Source organism: Medicago truncatula, chromosome 2 (genome assembly GCF_003473485.1).
Source record: "Medicago truncatula cultivar Jemalong A17 chromosome 2, MtrunA17r5.0-ANR, whole genome shotgun sequence".
NCBI classification, from domain to species: Eukaryota; Viridiplantae; Streptophyta; class Magnoliopsida; order Fabales; family Fabaceae; genus Medicago; species Medicago truncatula.
This window is the reverse complement of record NC_053043.1, coordinates 3,998,592-4,016,955: the sequence shown is the minus strand read 5'-3', so window position 1 is coordinate 4,016,955 and position 18,364 is coordinate 3,998,592. Positions and strand designations below refer to the sequence as shown.

Sequence of the window (18,364 nt, the reverse complement as noted above, 5' to 3'; positions counted from 1 at the left end):
TAAATGATCAATTCCATTAAACGTTTTTGGAATGTGATCATTTTATGTTATTTTGTAGGAAATGACTTGATTCCATTAGATCAAAACATGATGAGGTAAATAAACAATCAAATCTATCCATTCAGTTAATTTTTGGTGGTGGATCTTTCTTTTATTTATTCTTGATTATAATTGTTGAAGTTAGAGTTTTATAGGAAAGGAAGAATAAATACTATGAATAATGACTATAGTTTGCTATGATTTAATGTAAACTATGCATTAGTCCTTACTTGTACTAACAAAAGACTCCAAATCATAATTAAATAGAGAATATATTATGATAATATATAAGAAATATAGAAACTGATCTGAAGATGTAATCTAAGATACAATGGAAACAATCCAACAAGATAATTTGAATAGATCGGAAATATGAAATAGCATAAGATAAGTTAGATTTTGAATACGATAGAAAGACATGAAAACGATGTAAAGAATTAGAACGCATGGGGAAGATGGCACAGCTAAGGAGGGATGTTGAACACGTTGGCAGGATGAAATCGTAGAGAAGTTCTGAACATGACCAAAGAAAACTAGGGAGAGAATGGAGGCCAGAGTTTGTGTACTACTGGCAAGCTATGTTAATCTTGGATAACTGCGCAAATCACCAGACCCCAATACTGCTATTGCAAACACTTAAAAAAAATATAAAAACTAAAAAGTTCCACATAACAGAATACATAAAAAGAGTTCGTGTTTAATATGATGATGCCATTGTAGAGTACTTTGCAGAGGGCAAATGGTTTCACAGAAGGAGAATCGGAAAAAGAACTAAGGGTCCGGGTTTGCAAGGAGAAAAATATTAGATGTAACAGTTAGTTACAATAATTAGTTACGCTGGTGTAAAGAACATAAATCTTTTGGGTTTACGCGGAAGAAAGAGGACAGAGTTCTTCTTGGTTCACACAGAAGGAGAAGAACAGAGGGCCTGGGTTCGCGCAGAAGGAGACGAACAGAAGAAAACACGCTAACTGGTGAGAAATCAGTATTGTCAAATAGCGGCGCTATAGTGCAGTGGATTTTGAACACACCACTATTGTTCTGTGTTATGCTATTTACTGCAAAGTGTTGCCAAATTGCGGTGCTTTAGCACTATAAAATAGTGGAATTTGAACAAACCGCAATTTTTCGCGATCCATGATTGACAACATTGCGAAAAATGTTCGCAGAAGAAAAAGAAACAGAGCAAAAAGAAGAAGAAATGCGAGGAACCGTTGTTTGCTTGAGAAGAAGAAATAAGTTACTTAAAATAGATCGAAAAGACCAATATACCTTTAAAATAGAAACAGATCATTGCAATAAAGGATAATTCAGGGATTTCAGTCGCAACCCCTAATAGCAGATGCGATACACGCAAACTGAGTGTAGTTCTGCATATTTTCAAGAAACACAAGGAAGAAAAAGGATGCAATTTTTTTTTCTTTGACAAGCACTAGAGCTTTACTCAGTAATACCTATTATCTAGCATGTAAAATAATTAGGCCTCTAGGTTATATGCGCTTATAACTCTGTAGATATGAAGCTGACTAAAAATCTATATCAAGCCATATAACTAGTGATCGGCAAGTTTATATCAAATAGAAAGTTTATAGCTTCGACTAAACCAAATAAAGTAAAAATGAGAGAAAATATCCATAGCATAAAGGTTTATTATTTTGATCAGTTGATGCTAATATAACCTAGTACTGCAGTAACTGATGCTGAAATGAAGCACATCACCTATACTTTTTTCTGACAGTAAACTAGAAAAAGGCAGATTCCTGATGACATTTTCTGGTCTTGCAAGAAATATTTGCATAAAGGATAAGTCTTGTATCAATATATTTTGAAATTTTCTCTTTGAACAGTCTGTGCTTTAACAGCACATGGCTTAACGATTTTGCATTCACGGCACGGTGACAGAAAAGATTTCACTTTCTGGCCAAATCCTTTCCTTTTCACAGTGCTTTGCTTGTTTGTTGCATGTTTGCTTGCTTTGCCAAGTTCATGATATTTCACAGTGCTGCCCTTTTTCCCACTTGACATTTCACTACTGATATGAGTTGCTAGTAATGATCTTGATGAACTGGTTGGATTTATGATCACAGACTGAGGAGTTGTTTGAAATGCAAATGCTTTTGGTTGAAGTTGACCATTGGAAATAAGCTGATCAGCAGGTGTGATCTTGATTGGATTGACAGCTGAATTCAAGTTTGCTTTAGGGTTCGTAAATTCGAAATCTAGGTCAAGTTTGCTTACCTGGAAGTGTTTAGCCTGGTTAGGAGGAGAAGGGAAGTTTTGTTGTTGGTCTTGAATAGAAACATAGCCACTAAAAGAGAGTGAGTCCATTGAAAGGCTATCAGTCACAACTTTTGAGGGAGGCTTGTTTCCTTTCTTGGTATCCATTGATTCATGATCCAAAATGTCTATGTGGGTTGAAATCTTATACATGCTGAAATTTGCCTCTTTCAAATTGTTTTATTTTTGTTGGCCCTTTTGAGAAAGAGGAGGGGTAAACTCATGGCCATCATTTATCAATTTACATTGCCGATTCTCTTCGATGCCGACAACTTGAGGACATTCCGGCCTCTAATTTTAAGTAACCAATTGAACTGAGTTTGTGAATGAAGTTTGTCATCATCTATCATTGGGGTTGTCACATCAAAGATTTGGTCCATATATATACATAGAGGTGTCTACATGTTGGTGGATATTACCAAAGTATAGTGGTATATTATAGTATAATTATCGCTTTCTTAAGGTAAAACTTGCATTCTTAATAAGCCTATATGACACAGTTATATAGTAAATTTTTGTCTTTATTGCAAGTGTCTTTTGGGCTTATGTGAGGCATTCCCACCCATAGCTTACTCAAATGGCTGATCCTACGAGGATGACTAGTCTTGCTAGCTGAAGAGTGCAGTGTGTTTTGTTTATTCCTCTTTGTTGTTTAACTATTATTGTTGCAAGTTTCATTGACTTCTTCTATTAAGGTTTTTTATTAACCTTGTTACATCACCGTCCGGCGACAGTTGTGGCTGGGAACAGGCCCTGGCAGTCGTTTAAGGGTAGGTTGATTTCCATTTGTTAAGAAGTGTATACTTGCTTTCATGAAGAGATATAAGTCCAACTGTGACCCTTCCTTGAATTTAGAAATTACCCAAATTTTGCAATTGTACAATTTTTTAAATAAAAATAAACAAATTTAGATCAAGGAGGCACATCTCTATGTAAGATTAATGAAAATCTGATAATCTCAATGATAGCTTACTATTGAATTTGTGTATAGTTTCTGCTTGCCTACTCTATGGTTCTGCTTAACGAATTTGTGTATGGTTTATAAATTGAAGAATATCATTCAAACTTAAGCCAAAACTTGTATAAGTGGAATGTCCAATCAATCATCTGTTTAGTCAATTAGGAAATTGAATGTTGGTTTTGTTGCTAGGTTGAGAGGGATAAGGAGTGAAGTGATAAAAAGAAGTTGAGAGCTCGATATTCATTTCTAGCATAATACTAACAATATTTTACAATGAGATCATTCTACAAAAATCATCTGAGTCAATTTTTAATTTTTGTTTTTTACAAATAGAGATGATCATTATTGGTCAAATATTTAACAGGTGTTGATTCTTGAGTGCTACATAGGAATTTTTACATTTATAACACATGTAAGCCAACACTGACAGTTGGCTTCATGAACTAGAGAGGTGACTTTCTACCTACCATCAACTTTGCTAGCACTAGCATTTTTTATTAAGAATTCTATCTTTTGCCTTTGAGATGCAGTTTCTTGATGATAATTAATCATCATAAATCATAACACCCTTAAAATTTGCGGTCACTTGTTATTCTTTAGCAGCATCAAGTCCTTTTTAATATAGTATTTTTTAAAAATAATAATAATTGATATTTTAATCCATGGAAAAATTGTAAAATCCATGATATCTTTTTAAATCAATTTAATCACGCGACCACTTTCCCCCTCATTACTTAATAAGATCATAGTTTTCTTTTTGAAGGAAAGAAGATCATAAATCTTTTTAAAAAAAGAAACTCACATCTTGGTGTTTAATATTTATGTAGTGGATCATAAGCCTTTTTTTTAAAACTAAAAAAAAGTACTTAAAGGTGTAGTGTATTGTCTAACGAAAATGCTTAATATAGCTAAAAAAATAATTCACGACGGTTTCATGAAAGCAAATTAAGTACTACTTATTTGAAAGTTTGAATCAAATTATACTATGACTCTCATGATTTTCCATTAGAACGAGATTTTATTCATGGATGGGAGATCGTGATCAGAAATCCTTGTGATAAATAGCATCGCTCATTGTCTAAACATAATTGGTGGTGGCCTAAAACCAGGCTACTTTTTATGGGCATTTGATGGTGGGTGGGGGGTTGTAGTTAGTTGCCTTTGCAGCACCGCAAGTGTAGGAGTCCTCTTGGTATTGTCAATGGTCAAAGTGGAAGCAATAGTAGCACCAAAAGTGACATTCCCCACATCTTTATAAATTTTTCATGTCAGCATAGTTATGGATTGCAAATATGCATAATCTAAATGCCCACGGATAGTAATACTGTATACATTCAATTAGCGATATTGACTTACTACTTTTTTTTTTTTTGTTGAAATAAGCGATATTGACTTAATACTATTTCAAATAAAATAATGCACATGATGACAGTGGACTTGATCACACTCACACCCAAGTGTAAATGTCCGAATAGTGCTGCACTGTGTTATTGTCACCGCCTCACTTTTCACCAACAAATTTTGATTCTCCACTAATTGAAAACAGTGTTGCGAAGTCAGACAAAAGCAAACATATATAGTAGAGGTGTTGACTGTCTCTGCATTGCGGTGGTAGCAACCATGGTGACGGATAGCCGCAATTAACATACGGAACATTGTTGCAACGACCTACCCCCATAAGCACAACGATGGAAGCAAATACGACTATTAACGGCGTTGACGGTGACCGATGGCGGTGACCAAACAAAAAGGTTGCAGAAGAAAACAGTCATGCAAAGAGGAGGTTATCGGGAAAATATGGGTCGTTACTAGCAATCCCATAATGGAAATATTATATGTTTGACCAATTTTATTTACTTCTTTTAACAAAATGTATCCTTAATTGATGAGTTTTCACCTAAGCTTCTTTGTTCGTGTGCTATGTGCAAAAAAAAACTTTCGCACCATTTAGCACTGCTGTCTCGACATACTTTAATATGGAAAATGATATATTGAACAAAAAAATCACGCGAAATCCTCCTCAACTGTGCATTCCAATTTCAAGTGTTTAAATTTGCAGTTCGCTTTGTTAAAAACATATCCATAATTTACTATTTCAACAAAAAAACATTTATTCAACGTCATTAAAATTGAGGATGAATCTGCAAGGAAATTTACATCATTTAAGTTAATAAGATGTAAAGTACCTACAACTCAAAATCAATATGATTAGGGATATCAATGTTTTTGAATTTATAATAATATTTAATGTCAAAATCATTGACTAAATCTGTAATCGATCTAAACTAACTTGTCAATTTAAATCAAACATAGCTTGCTAATTCAACAGAAGATTCGTTAGTAAAGAAAAAAAAGAAGCAATAATTCATTTATCAAATTCTAATCAAGTTGATGGTGGTGCGAGATTTACAATGGCCACTTTTCTCCACTCTAGATTTTCCTTCGAGGGTGATTATGATAATCCACACCATTGCATGATTAATGTCTGCATTACTAAGTGGGGTGTATTGATGTTGATTTTAAAAGATTTTAAAATGATACAATCACGACCAAGGTTTTACCTCAACTCGTTTTAGTTATGTAAACTTGAATCGTACATTCAAACTCTGTTTCATCTTCAGTTGTAACTTTAACTTCAATTATTCCATTTTCTCATTTAAATACTTGAGCAAGTAATATAATTGAATGATTTCAAATCAATCAATAATAACAAGTTTCTGAATGCATTCCCTAAAATTCAATGTATGTCATTGTCACGCATTGGCGTAGCTTCTGTACATAACAAGTTGGAAAAAACGAGTTATGTTAACCGTAAAGGCAACATTTCAGCACTTTGCGATTGAAAAAGAATTGGATTTTGAAAGAAAATGAGACAAAAAAAAAAAAAAAAACCAAAAAAAGAAATTAAAAAAATCAAAGGTAAATTCGAACGAGTTTACTCCGAGTTTACACAAGTTTACCGAGTTTAACACGTGTTAACTCGGTCAAACTCGTCAAACTTTTCGATTTCACCAAAAACCGAGTTTACCTCCGAGTTAACACGTTTTTGCCACCTAAAAACGTAAACTCGAACGAGTTAACACTCGATTTGTAGAACAGTGATCACGACTTTCATGCACTCTACATAAGTTTTGTGAATGATTCAATTAGGACAATTAAGTTTTCTTTTTTAAACACGATATATACTCAATCAAGATTTTTCTCTGTCTATAAAAAGTCTAGTCATATTTAAAAAACTTTAAAATTTTCATTGATTATCTCTAAAGTAAATTTCATTTGACATTTTTTTGTTTGTTTAGTTTTCACTAAAAAAAAATGTTCAAACTTGCATTGGTTAGTTTGGTTTGATTTTCCACGTTATTCAGAAGTTGAACCGAGATAAATTAAATTGATTATACATGAGTTGGTTCGGTAGATTAGTTTGTCAGAAAATACAATTAAAAAGATACTTTTTTAAAATACTTATATTTATTTAAATATTAAAAGTATAATATAAGAAGTTTCAGTATAAAAAAATATAAATGTTTAACTGATCACACATAAAGATAGTAAATTGTTTTTAGCAACTTAAGTAATATGTGACAATTATCATCTACTTAAACATTTAAATTTTCCATTGAAGAATGAACTTCTTTTTTTGCTCATTCAAGTAAGAGAAGATAAATTTTAATTTTTCTTTCTTTTCTATGTATTTCTTTCTTTTGAATGATGATGTTAGTAAAATGTTGTACCTTAACTAAGTTAAAGTAGGTTTAATAAGTTTAATAAACCTTTAAGTTTGGTTCATTGCTTTATTTGATTTCAAAATTGAAAATCGAATCAATCCAGTTTAATTGTTTTTCGGTTTGGTTTCAATCGGCTCCACAAAAATAAATTAGATAATCTTTGATTTCACTTAATTTTTTGGATTTATAGTTTTTATCCGAATCACTTGCATCCTCAATAGAGGAATGCACTCTTGCATCACTTCAAAATTTATTTAATTTCAGCTAATTTTTTTTTTAAGGATTTCAGGTCATTTTTATCAATCCAGAGAGATGTAAATTGGATATTATTGCTGCTTAGTAGAATGTATACATCCCCCGTAAAGGAAAACATATCAACAACAAGGAGTAGAATGTAGGGTGGCGTTTAACCTGCGAACCGACATTTTTTTTCCACCATGGGAAAGTGTCTTTTTTGTGGCAGTGGATGAACCTGCTAGAAAAAAAAAACAGTTTTTTATGTTGTTTGCTTTTTCTAGTACCCCACCCTGTTTACTAACTACAACACTTATTTATTTCAGAAGAGAGCTTGTTCCTCGTTCCTTTCCTCCTTCTCTCCAACAGGTAAATAAGAAACTGAACAAAGCCATTGAAAAGCCATCTTCATTGTTGAAAGACATATATTCAAACAACAAACATAATTTTCCATTCTTCGTCCTCTCTGTCATCCATGGATTCACCACCGATCTGATCTTACACTGATTTGATCTTTTAAATTATTTATTTTGGTGAAATTTCTCAATTAAGTCCATATTTTGCAAATGAATTTTGTAATTTCGCAGCATAGGTAATGTAATTTCATTAAAAAGAGATGTTAGTGTTGTAAATCACACAATTGAGAAATAGGTTTCACAGATCTCTGAGTCATGTTGAAGAAGGAAGAGAAGAATGAATTAAATGGATTTCACGCATAGTTTTGTGAATTTCATATCGAAGAATGAAGAGAAGGGATTGGAACAATTTAGGTTGAATGGGAACAAACTCTTCTGAGTTTGTGATTTGTCGTAAAGGAGATGAAGTTATTTTCTTCTAATATATGACCAAGGGTAAATTAATTAAGAAGAATTTTTATTTTAAACAATTAAGAACGATTTATGGTTATTGAATGATTTTCGTGGGGTCCACATATGTAGGTCACACAATACTCAACAAAAAGTATCAACAATTACCATGTAATTAATCTTGGCCAATCAAATAAAAAATTATTAAATCAATAATTAAAAGTACAACTTTTCCATCATAGGAAAAAACTATCCATTCCCATACTAAACCCATAGTTTTAAAAACCGGACCGGACCGGCCGGTCGGACCGGTCAGACCGGGAACCGGTGGTATGTCCGGTTCGAGCAGCTTAATGGATCGGCGAAAACCGGTAAAAACCGGTGACTCGACCGTTTTTTGAACCGGACCGGTTCAATAAACTGAAAAGTGAAAGAAGAAAAAAAAAAAAAAACAGAAGGGATGGACGAATTGAAGAGGATGACCCATTTTTTCAAATACACCACTTTGTTGTCTCAATTACATAGAATTGAAGAGGATGATGAGAGAAGTTTAGATCTGTTCTTTGTTTTTGCATATGTGTATTATATTTGTTGGAGAGGTAGAGAGAAGGTGTAGTGTTTCTTTGGGTTAGAGAGAAAATAAGAAAAAGAAGAAGAAGGAGGCGCTGTAGTTGTTTGAAGAAATGAGTGTTGCACTAGTAGTAATTAGGTTTAGTAAAGTTTTTTTTATATAATAATGCTAGATATCAAGAATGATTTTATAAGAAAGATCCAAGAATGACATGACACAATAATAACCTTTAGATTTCAGTCTCATTTATTAATCTTTCATAAAAAAAAAATACATAACACCCACCACCCCATGATTTCCGGCCAGACTGAGATTTTATTGGCTAACATTAATTTCAAGACTATTTCTTGATAAAATCTAAGGGTGATTATTCTGCCATGTCATTCTTAAAATTTTCTTGATATATAGCATTGCTCATTTTAAATACACTTTTTTTTTTTTTTTTTTTTTTTTTTAGTATTTGCAATAAACGAAAACGGAAAAAGTTAATTGAGGTTTTACTTCTTTTTTTTGGTCAATAGAGGTTTTTACATTTTTATTCATTATTATTCATCACATTATTATTGGATATTTTTATTTATTTTATAGATGTCATAATTTTAGTTTTTAAAAGTGACCGAATCACTAATTTAATTTGATTTAATCCGGTTAAATATCTATGCAAATTGAATCTTTAGACCGAGTCATCCGAGTTGATCCGGTTCAGTCATGCGGTTCAACCAATGACCCAATGATTCGACCATTGACCCAATGACCCAGTATCCCTGCCGAGTCAATGACCGAGCCGAGTTTTAAAACTATGACTAAATCCCACCGGTAGATCCATATCCACTAGCTCATACTCGAATCTTGGTAGAGGTAGACCCCACATTACTCTAAAGAATAGGACAAAGGGTAAGCCAAGTGTAAATTTTAATTTGGACACTTGTGAGGTGACCCGACCCACTACAACCTCTGTCTGTCCCACATTCACCTAGTCTTCATTCTTATCCATTTTAGTCTCACTATTTCCACTCCTTGGTGTTTTTACCACATTGCCACTCACAAATATCTCGTTAGTTACACTTGGAAGCAGGAAAACACTTGATCCAATTTTAGCCGTAGATATTTTAAGCATCACTCTCTCTATATATAGATAGAGTGCATACACAAGCTTAATATAAGAAGAACCCTCATATTAATATTAGATATTATCAATCAATATTTATTTTAGTTCCAAAATGTTAGACAAACTTTGGGATGATACTGTTGCTGGCCCTCAACCTGAGCGTGGCCTTGAGAAGCTTAGGAAGCTAACTACCAGCATCATCAAAGGTATAATAATAATAATAATAAAAAAAACATTAATTCATAGTGTAATGAATTAATTAGATCTATGTCTTGACGTTGTATAATTCATTTTAATTTGAATTTGGGTGTAGATGAAGGAGGAAGTGGTCAGTTAATGAGAAATACGTCGTTGCCTTCGACACCGACAACACCTGTGACTCCGACGACACCTCAATCGGCACGGAAAGTTGACAACGTTTGGAGGAGCGTGTTCAATCCTGGGAGTAACTCTGCTACCAAGACAATTGGTGCTGATAAGTTTGACAAACCACTCCCCAACACCCCCACTGTCTATGATTGGTATGTTATTATCCAACCACCCTTATAATTTGCATGCATACAATATTTTTTTTTTTTTTTTTTTTTTTAAGACACATGCATGCGTATAATTATGATATTTATAAGTCTTGTTATGATATTTTCTTTCAATAAAAAAAAGTCTTGTTCTTTTTTATTGTATTTATAAGGTTTGTAAAATTATGCTACTTAGCTAGTGTTTCTTTCATTATATATTTTATTTTTGGTTTTATCGAACAAAAATGACTTATTATACTTAATTCCTTTTGTTAGAAGAACCATATATATTATATGGTAGATCTAACTGTTACTTGTCACTCAAATAATTTGATTTATTTTTAGAGGAAATAACTTGATTTTAGTTGTGATTTTTTCTTTTAAAAGCTGTACTCCCTCCGTCCCTAAATAAATGATCTAGTTGACTCTGACACACATACCAATACATATGTTTTATCTTTGATATCTTCAATTCTCTACTAAAAAAAATTATAAAAATTTAATATTTTAAAAATACTCATCGAGACGAATCCAACAACATCTTACATGATATTATTTATCTTTGTGAATTAGTAGAAAAATATGGTCAAAGTATATCAAGTTAATAATGCATATTGTCAACTAAGTCATTTATTAAGGGACGGAGGGAGTATTACTGTTCGTAATTTATATTTACATAGATTTAATTAAATCTATCTCATCACAAACATATAAAAATTAATTGGATTGTATGTGATTGCAGGATGTACAGTGGGGACACAAGGAGCAAGCACCGTTGATGTGGCCACCAAATCTTCCTTGGTTGCATGTAAATATTTTCCTGTTTTGTTGATCGTCTGCCACGTGTCTGTATCATCATCACGTGTCGTGATCTGATCGGTCTGGTGTACCATGTTTGTTTTTACATATAAGCATCTAATCTGAATCCGAATGTAAAATGCTTAGTATGCTTTAATTTCCTTGTATTAATTCGAGTTTTGTTATCTAGCTTTGCCTTAACAGGTTTATCTCTCTTCTTTGTTTTTTCTCCTTCCATAAGTGTTAATTAATCTACTAGTATTAAAATAAGAGTCTGTGAGCCTTTTTTTTTTTTCTTTCTCCTTCTAGTGTGATAACGTAACCATGTAAGTGTGCAATTCCATCTTGGTAAATAGCTTGGATTGATAATAATTGGATATTACAAAGTGACTTATAATTGATTAATATTCATAATGAGGTGATGCAAGTTTTATCTCTATGGATTGGCACAGTCTATCGTAATAATTCAGCTGCGATGCTTACATCCTACACTAAATTAATGGATGTCCTAATCATCCTGATTAATAATAATACTTGGAAATAATTGAATAAGTTTTGGGGACCACCAACACCAAGTTCTCTTCTAAGTGACAAATAAAATAAGATATGATGAAGCGTGATAAGAGAAATCGAGGGATTGATCTTATCCATTGTTTGAATATCGACAACAAAAGGCCTGTCACAGATATTATCGGATCCTTGACTTTTATTATGTTTTGCTACTTCAATTTTTTTCCTGTAATTTTTAATGTATCTCTTCATTTTCGTGTACAGGAATGTAAATTGTTTAGGAGTGATAATTTATAAGAAAATGTTAACTAGTGATTCCGGGCATTAGTTAAGGGGACTAATGTATAAATTTTGTATTAGAAAATAATAAAAAGTGGGAATTTTTACTTTATGAAAGTTAAAAAATTGTTGTTTTTTAATTTTTTTTTTTTTTTTTTATAACTTTTTTAACTAGTGCCTCATAGGCAATGGTTAACATGATCCTAATTTATAAATAGAACCCACCAGTTATGAATCGTTGAAGTTTAGTTTTTTTAACGACAAAATTTATTAAAAACTAATAATTGCACAAGATGAACAGAAACCGATAAGACATAAATGATATAACAAAAGGCACATTATATAGACATAACACCTAAAAGAAAACCTTATACTCCGCACATCAAAACTCCAATAAAAACACCACCAAACTAATTGCTACCATAAAAATCAATAGAAACTAACCACCAAAGTCAACCAAATCCCCACATAACTGCATAAATCAAAAGTAAAGACAGAACCTCAAACTTCATCATGGATGACTGCAAACACAAGTTTCAAACACCAATCGTCCGCTAATCGTACCAAAAACCCTTCAAAAAAACCATAAGAACCGACCAAAACCCCTAAAATAACATCTTACATTCTCTTCCCACCCTTGAGCTCCAATAAACACCATAAAAACGTCTCTTCACAAAAAAAAAAACACCATAAAAGCATTTTTTTCACACTCATTCAGATTCCACCACCGATTGACCCCCGGTCTGCCGGAGAAGACACCAAACAAGCCCAATTGACTTTAGTCTAGAACTTGATTCTCAATCTCAAAGCAAAAGTGATCGCCCCATCAAACTCCATAAGCAAATCACTAAGGCACTCCTCAACTCTCGGTCCATCGAAAAAGGCACCATGACCATCCCAAAAATCTGAAGCTACACACTAACTCCCAATATCGAATAAAAAACGATTGACCCATTGAAATCCCTACGACAACTTAATCGATGAAGTTTAGTTAAAAGGTTCTTTATACTACTATAAAGAAAAATGTACACGGCCTTTGTCTCCAAAAGTTTTTTTTTGGCAGTTAGAAGAAATAATTTACATTTGAAAATTAACATGTACAAGTTAAAAAATTGGTATTCAAATTTTGTTCACGGTGTTTGGTTTAACAATTTTAATATTTTTATTAGTTGAACTATAATTTGTAAACCTTTTTCTCTTAAAGTTTTATTTGAAGAAAAAGATGTCTCTCTAAATATAAGTTTTATTTTAAAATTATTAGAGGCATTATTCTTTTACAAAAAATACTCTGTATAAAGAAACTAGTCAAGAACCCGAGCGTGACGCACGGGTGTAAATAATAATTGTTAAAATTTATGATTATTTCAATAGATACCTTGCCTGACCATTCCAACAAAATATACAAATACAAGGCTTACACAAAACTTCAATCAAGATCGATCGATGATCGAATAAAAGAGAACTACACATAATTGATAACCCAAAAAGGGCAAATCAAAACAATAAACAGGCTACCACAAGAAACATATGCAAAATAATCATTTTTTTTAGGGAACAAAATAATCAACCATTCACGCTACACAAACATGTAGAATTAAACTAAATTCGTCGACAAAATAACCCGGTCTTCATCACCCAACCAACCACATCTCACCAATGCCTTTATCCTAAGCTAACACGAGAAACTCTCAAAGATCAAACATTCACAGGTCTTCGACAAAAACCTTATTCCGTAACGCATCCAAATACTTCAGACCTATTCAAGAAAATAATCAAAAAACAAAATTAATTAAATTATCAGGATAAAAAACATATATCATAAAATATCAACATCCACAAATATTAGCTAGTAAGCACACTTCGTCAGAGAAACAAACACAATCATACAATATATATAGCCCTGTACAGATAAACACTTACATTCTGATCAACCAACACCAACTCCACCGAGCTTAACAAATTTCCACATCCTAACCACCAGAACAACAAATTTCCAGGAATACCAGAAACAACAACAGACGACTTAACAAATGAGTTATCCATAACCATCGCGACCAACACAAAACAAATACAACTTTAACCACTCAACAAACAAAGCAAAGAGAGCCCAAAACGATGAGCAACAAAGCAGAAGGTGTGTGGCTTTTATAGTAAACGAACAAGAAGAACCGCTTGTACATGCAACAGTGTCTCATAAATGCAATAGCTATTAAATAACGTATTAAAAATAACTCAAGCCGTATAAGGACAAAACAATAGTACCAAATGCAAATAAAAACTATACAACCCAAGTACAATTAAAGGCTTGTACATCAACATGTCAAAAGAATATCAACTATCCAACGGTGCAAAAAAAATCAATGGGATACCACAATCTCCATCCCAAACCTATTGCACGCAACATCCCTATAGACCCCAAAACCTACTATGTTTAACCTCACCAAGCAACCGCACGCTTGAAATATGCCCAATGCGGGAAGCCTACTATATAATTTTCTATATAAAGGCGAAGATAATATAATTTATTCGCGTTTGAACAATTGGATTTTATTAACACTGTGGTTAAGATTATTGATATTGCTATTGATCATTCCATCTATTGTGTATTGACTGAATTCAGACTACAAACTTTCGTAGAGAGAAATGGAATAGCTTGCTACTTTAAAGAAAGGAGGGTGCATATTGGTTGCTTAAACTCAACATTTTTTAAAATTGTTTAAATTCTACTTTTTTTTCTAATAAAAAGTTTGGATGAGTTGGTTTCCGGAAGTTATTGCACCACAATGTATCAACTTCTCAACAATGGAGTCGGCCTTCATTAATAATTTCTAACTTGAGAAAAACCAGGTTTATAATAAATTTAAATATGTTTTTAGCCCATTTAAGTATACCAGCTAATAACTATCAAAGTTTCGATTGATACCTTAAATAATTCGGATTTTCTGTAGTCAAAGGGAATTACGCAGTCACACAATCAGAAAAACACCAACCCTTCTATACACTCAACAGTTTATATTTTTTTCCCCTTCATCTGTTATAACTATGTTGTTCCACTTGAAGAAATTTCATCTCTCCGCAATTTTTTGGCAGAACTTAACATCTATATACATTTCACAATTCAATTTTTCTATGGCAGTTTCACAATTTTTCTAGTTGTCATCATCATTTACTTAAATGATTTTAACATATCCAACAACCCATGTGATTGCTTATTCAAGTGCAGAACTTGCAAAAACAAATGCACTGAGACAGAGAAACCCAATTCAAATTCTTTATTAATGCCCTGGATAGAAAAATCCATGTCAGAATAAATGTTATCAAAACTAAGACAAATTTGCCAAAGACAGTAGCACATACAACTGAAGTAATCTAAACCTAAATTTGCTCAAATCAACCCCTTTTAAGACAAATTTGCCAGAGACAATAGCACATACAACTGAAGTAATCTAAACCTAAATTTGATCAAATCAACCCCTTTCAAAATATCAATAAAGGAATGCATTGCCGGAAAATGTGCCTTCGTAGTTAAAAATATGGAGAATGGTGAGTATTCTGTGCGCAGTGCATATCGTCTTTGTATCCAAGAATTATTTGATGTCAATCATTTCAAGGTGCAAGGCTCCTAGAATTTGCTATGGAATCTTAGAATACCTCCTAAAGTTAAGAATTTTATTTGGAGGGTTTGTAGAAACTGTCTCCCAACAAGGATGAGGCTCAGAGACAAAGGCGTAAATTGTCCAACTCGTTGTGTTTTATGTAACTCGGATGATGACGAGGACAGTTACCATCTCTTTTTTAAATGCCCTAGCAGTTCTAACATCTGGACTATGTTTGATGCTTTTCAATCTATGAGTGGGGTGATAAATCAAGGCCAGGACAGTGCTGGAAATATTTTTAACATGCTGCAGGTGCTGAATGCTGGTGATGCAGCCTTGTTTTGTTGTACTTTGTGGAGCATTTGGAAACAAAGGAATAATAAGGTTTGGAATGAATTGACTGACGCACAAAGATTCGTTTTTGACCGCGCAAAGACTTTACTAGATGACTGGAAGACAGCTAAGGATTTTTGCCAACCAACTTCTAATATGCAAAGACCTGTTCAATATCCAAGATGGCAGAAACCCTTGGAAGGTAGATTCAAATGCAATATTGATGCATCCTTCTCCAAGCATTTAAACAGGGTGGGAATCAGAATTTGTATTAGGGATGACTCAGGTTCCTTTGTGTTGGCTAGAACCGAATGGATTAGTCCTCTTTGTGATGTTCATGTGGGAGAAGCTCTTGGTTTACTATCTGCTTTAGAATGGGTTCATCTTCTTCAACTTGGACCAATTGATTTCGAGCTTGACGCGAAAAGAGTTGTTGACAGCTTCTTATCTGCACAACATGATGCTACAGAGTTTGGTAGCATTATACACAGATGTAAAACTCTTTTCAATTTATTTTATGAAAACTCTAGTGTGGAGTTTATTCGGAGACAAGCGAATGAGGTTGCCCATGAATTAGCTAAGGCGGCCTCATCATCAGCTAGTTTCCAGATTCTGGTTAATATACCAGAATGTATTGAACACATTTTGATTAATGAAATGCTATAAGCTTATTTCTCTAAAAAAATGAACCAATTCATTTTGTTAGAGAATTGCTTCATCAACTGAAGCAGTTCTTTTTGTGAAGCAGTTATTTGCCTCAGCTAAACATGTCTGGAGATGAAATGATACCACAGCAACAACATATTATTAAAAATATTCACATGGACATCAATTAAAAAAATGGACACAACACAAACATGGAATAGTATCCTAAATATCTGAAGACTAGTTTTAACAAAGATTGCTTCAATTATGAGAGACCTTTTTGTAGAAGATTTGTCACAACAATAATTCCAAACCGTACTGGGCAATTTTTGCATCAGCTACCATTGTATTCATTTGTAGTAATCAAAGATTCAACTTACGTGATCCCTAAAGAATCCCCGGACTATTCATCCATCACTTCTAATAAAAAAAATAAATCTACCCATCATCACAAAATCAAGGAAAACTCAACTTTAACAGTAGAAACATAAAAGAAATGAAAACCAGACACCAGAGATAAGAACGTAATCATCCATCAATGTGCCTTGAGGATAGTTTACTGTTTTGAAGCTACAAGAAAACCATCACATGATAGCTACATGACAGCAAAATAATAATATCTTTGATATTGTAACAGATGATACAATTAAAAACATGTCAATTAGGATCGGGAATTTTGTTTAGACAGCCAGATGAGAGCAGGTGTTACTGCAGCATTGTTGTATGCATAAAACCTTCGTTTGAAAATCCAGAAACTTGCAGTCCTAGTGGATGATACAGTGTCAATCCAAACAACAAAGCAAAACATAGATAAACTAGAACATGATATTAATAATTTGATCAAATTAAAGAACAAGTGATCAAACAAGGGAAAATTGCCAATAATCACTCTTCATTAACAACAAAAATGAGTTTCTAGGCAAAGACACAGATTGGAAACACAAAAACTTGATAATTAAATTATCCAAAGTCTAAATATAATGCACTCGATATCCAGAAAATGAAGCAACACAAAACAACTGCAGTAAAATCAACGGTAGCGACGGAGAGACAAGGTGTTGTTTCTCTTCCAGTTTGCCCTGCGGGAAGGACGGGCTTTGTGGTAACGATGCCCTTTACCACTCAAACCTCTGTTTTCTTTGCCAGCAGAAGTGAGTCCACGAAGTTCTCTATGCTTGTGGACAGGATTAGTGAGCCAGTTGATTCTTGGATCATTTCTTATAGCACTATGAGCAACATCAACCAAAATGACCTCAAAATACTTGAAGGTAGAATCCTCATTGACCCAGTAGGAATTGAGAACCCTAAGGCCACCGAGCTTCCTCCCAGCACGCTCCTCGGCGACAGACCTCTTGCTCCTTTGAAACTTGAGTTGGGTAACTCCCTGGTTAGTGGGCTTACCGTATACAATACCCTTGGAAACAGGCCTCTTTCTTCCACCCCTACGTACCCTCACTCGGTACACAACATAACCCTAAAATCAATGAAGTTCACATCTTAACAATTATATAAACAAAAAACCTACATAGCATAATGTGCCCATTTGGATTGACTTATTTTTAAGCTTATACAAAACAAATAGGAACAAACTTTAATGTACTATTAATCATAAGATGAAGAATAGATACCTGCTTGGCCTTGTAACCCAAACGGCGAGCTTTGTCAGGACGAGTGGGTCTGGTGAGACGAACAATGGAAGATTGTTGACGATACTCCCAACACCTCACACGCTGCATGAATCTCATCACATCCGATTGCTTCTTCCTCCATAGCTCAGAAATGTATTTGTATGCACCTATTCACAATTCACAAATAACAACAACAATTACATCACATTTCGATGATTATTAATTCTAAACAAGATTAATGAATGAATCGAAACAGCATACCCATTTTCTCGGTTTGTCTCACGCTGGCTGGCTGGCTGGCTGGCTGGAGGAGGAACCCAAACAAGGTTTTAGGGTTTC

General features: G+C 33.5%; 4 protein-coding genes and 1 long non-coding RNA gene across 5 annotated transcripts; 2 read left to right on the top strand and 3 right to left on the bottom strand.

The window, feature by feature from the left end:
* Positions 1–1,279: 1,279 nt before the first annotated feature.
* On the bottom strand, positions 1,280–2,742 carry LOC11443823 (uncharacterized). Its single transcript, XM_003593574.4, has one exon. The coding sequence runs from the start codon at positions 2,467–2,469 to the stop codon at positions 1,855–1,857; it is 615 nt and encodes a 204-aa protein (XP_003593622.1). The 5' UTR covers positions 2,470–2,742; the 3' UTR covers positions 1,280–1,854.
* A 7,017-nt stretch (positions 2,743–9,759) lies between these two features.
* Positions 9,760–11,259, top strand: LOC11445594 (dormancy-associated protein 1). The gene is made up of 3 exons (XM_003593572.4): positions 9,760–9,927; positions 10,035–10,242; positions 10,979–11,259. Exons 1-3 carry the CDS (start codon positions 9,834–9,836, stop codon positions 11,013–11,015), a joined length of 339 nt encoding a protein of 112 aa, XP_003593620.1. The 5' UTR covers positions 9,760–9,833; the 3' UTR covers positions 11,016–11,259.
* A 1,978-nt stretch (positions 11,260–13,237) lies between these two features.
* LOC25485941 (uncharacterized) lies at positions 13,238–13,993 on the bottom strand. The gene is made up of 2 exons (XR_003009656.2): positions 13,744–13,993; positions 13,238–13,579 (listed from the first exon to the last, which is right to left on the bottom strand). It is a non-coding gene; the product is annotated as an uncharacterized lncRNA (long non-coding RNA).
* Positions 13,994–15,530: 1,537 nt separating this feature from the next.
* Positions 15,531–16,418, top strand: LOC112419251 (uncharacterized). The gene has a single exon (XM_024776452.1). The coding sequence runs from the start codon at positions 15,531–15,533 to the stop codon at positions 16,416–16,418; it is 888 nt and encodes a 295-aa protein (XP_024632220.1).
* A 790-nt stretch (positions 16,419–17,208) lies between these two features.
* LOC11441811 (60S ribosomal protein L15-1) lies at positions 17,209–18,343 on the bottom strand. The gene is made up of 3 exons (NM_001377988.1): positions 18,287–18,343; positions 18,026–18,192; positions 17,209–17,871 (listed from the first exon to the last, which is right to left on the bottom strand). The coding sequence occupies exons 1-3, from the start codon at positions 18,288–18,290 to the stop codon at positions 17,428–17,430; spliced, it is 615 nt and encodes a 204-aa protein (NP_001364917.1). The 5' UTR covers positions 18,291–18,343; the 3' UTR covers positions 17,209–17,427.
* Between the last annotated feature and the right edge of the window lie 21 nt (positions 18,344–18,364).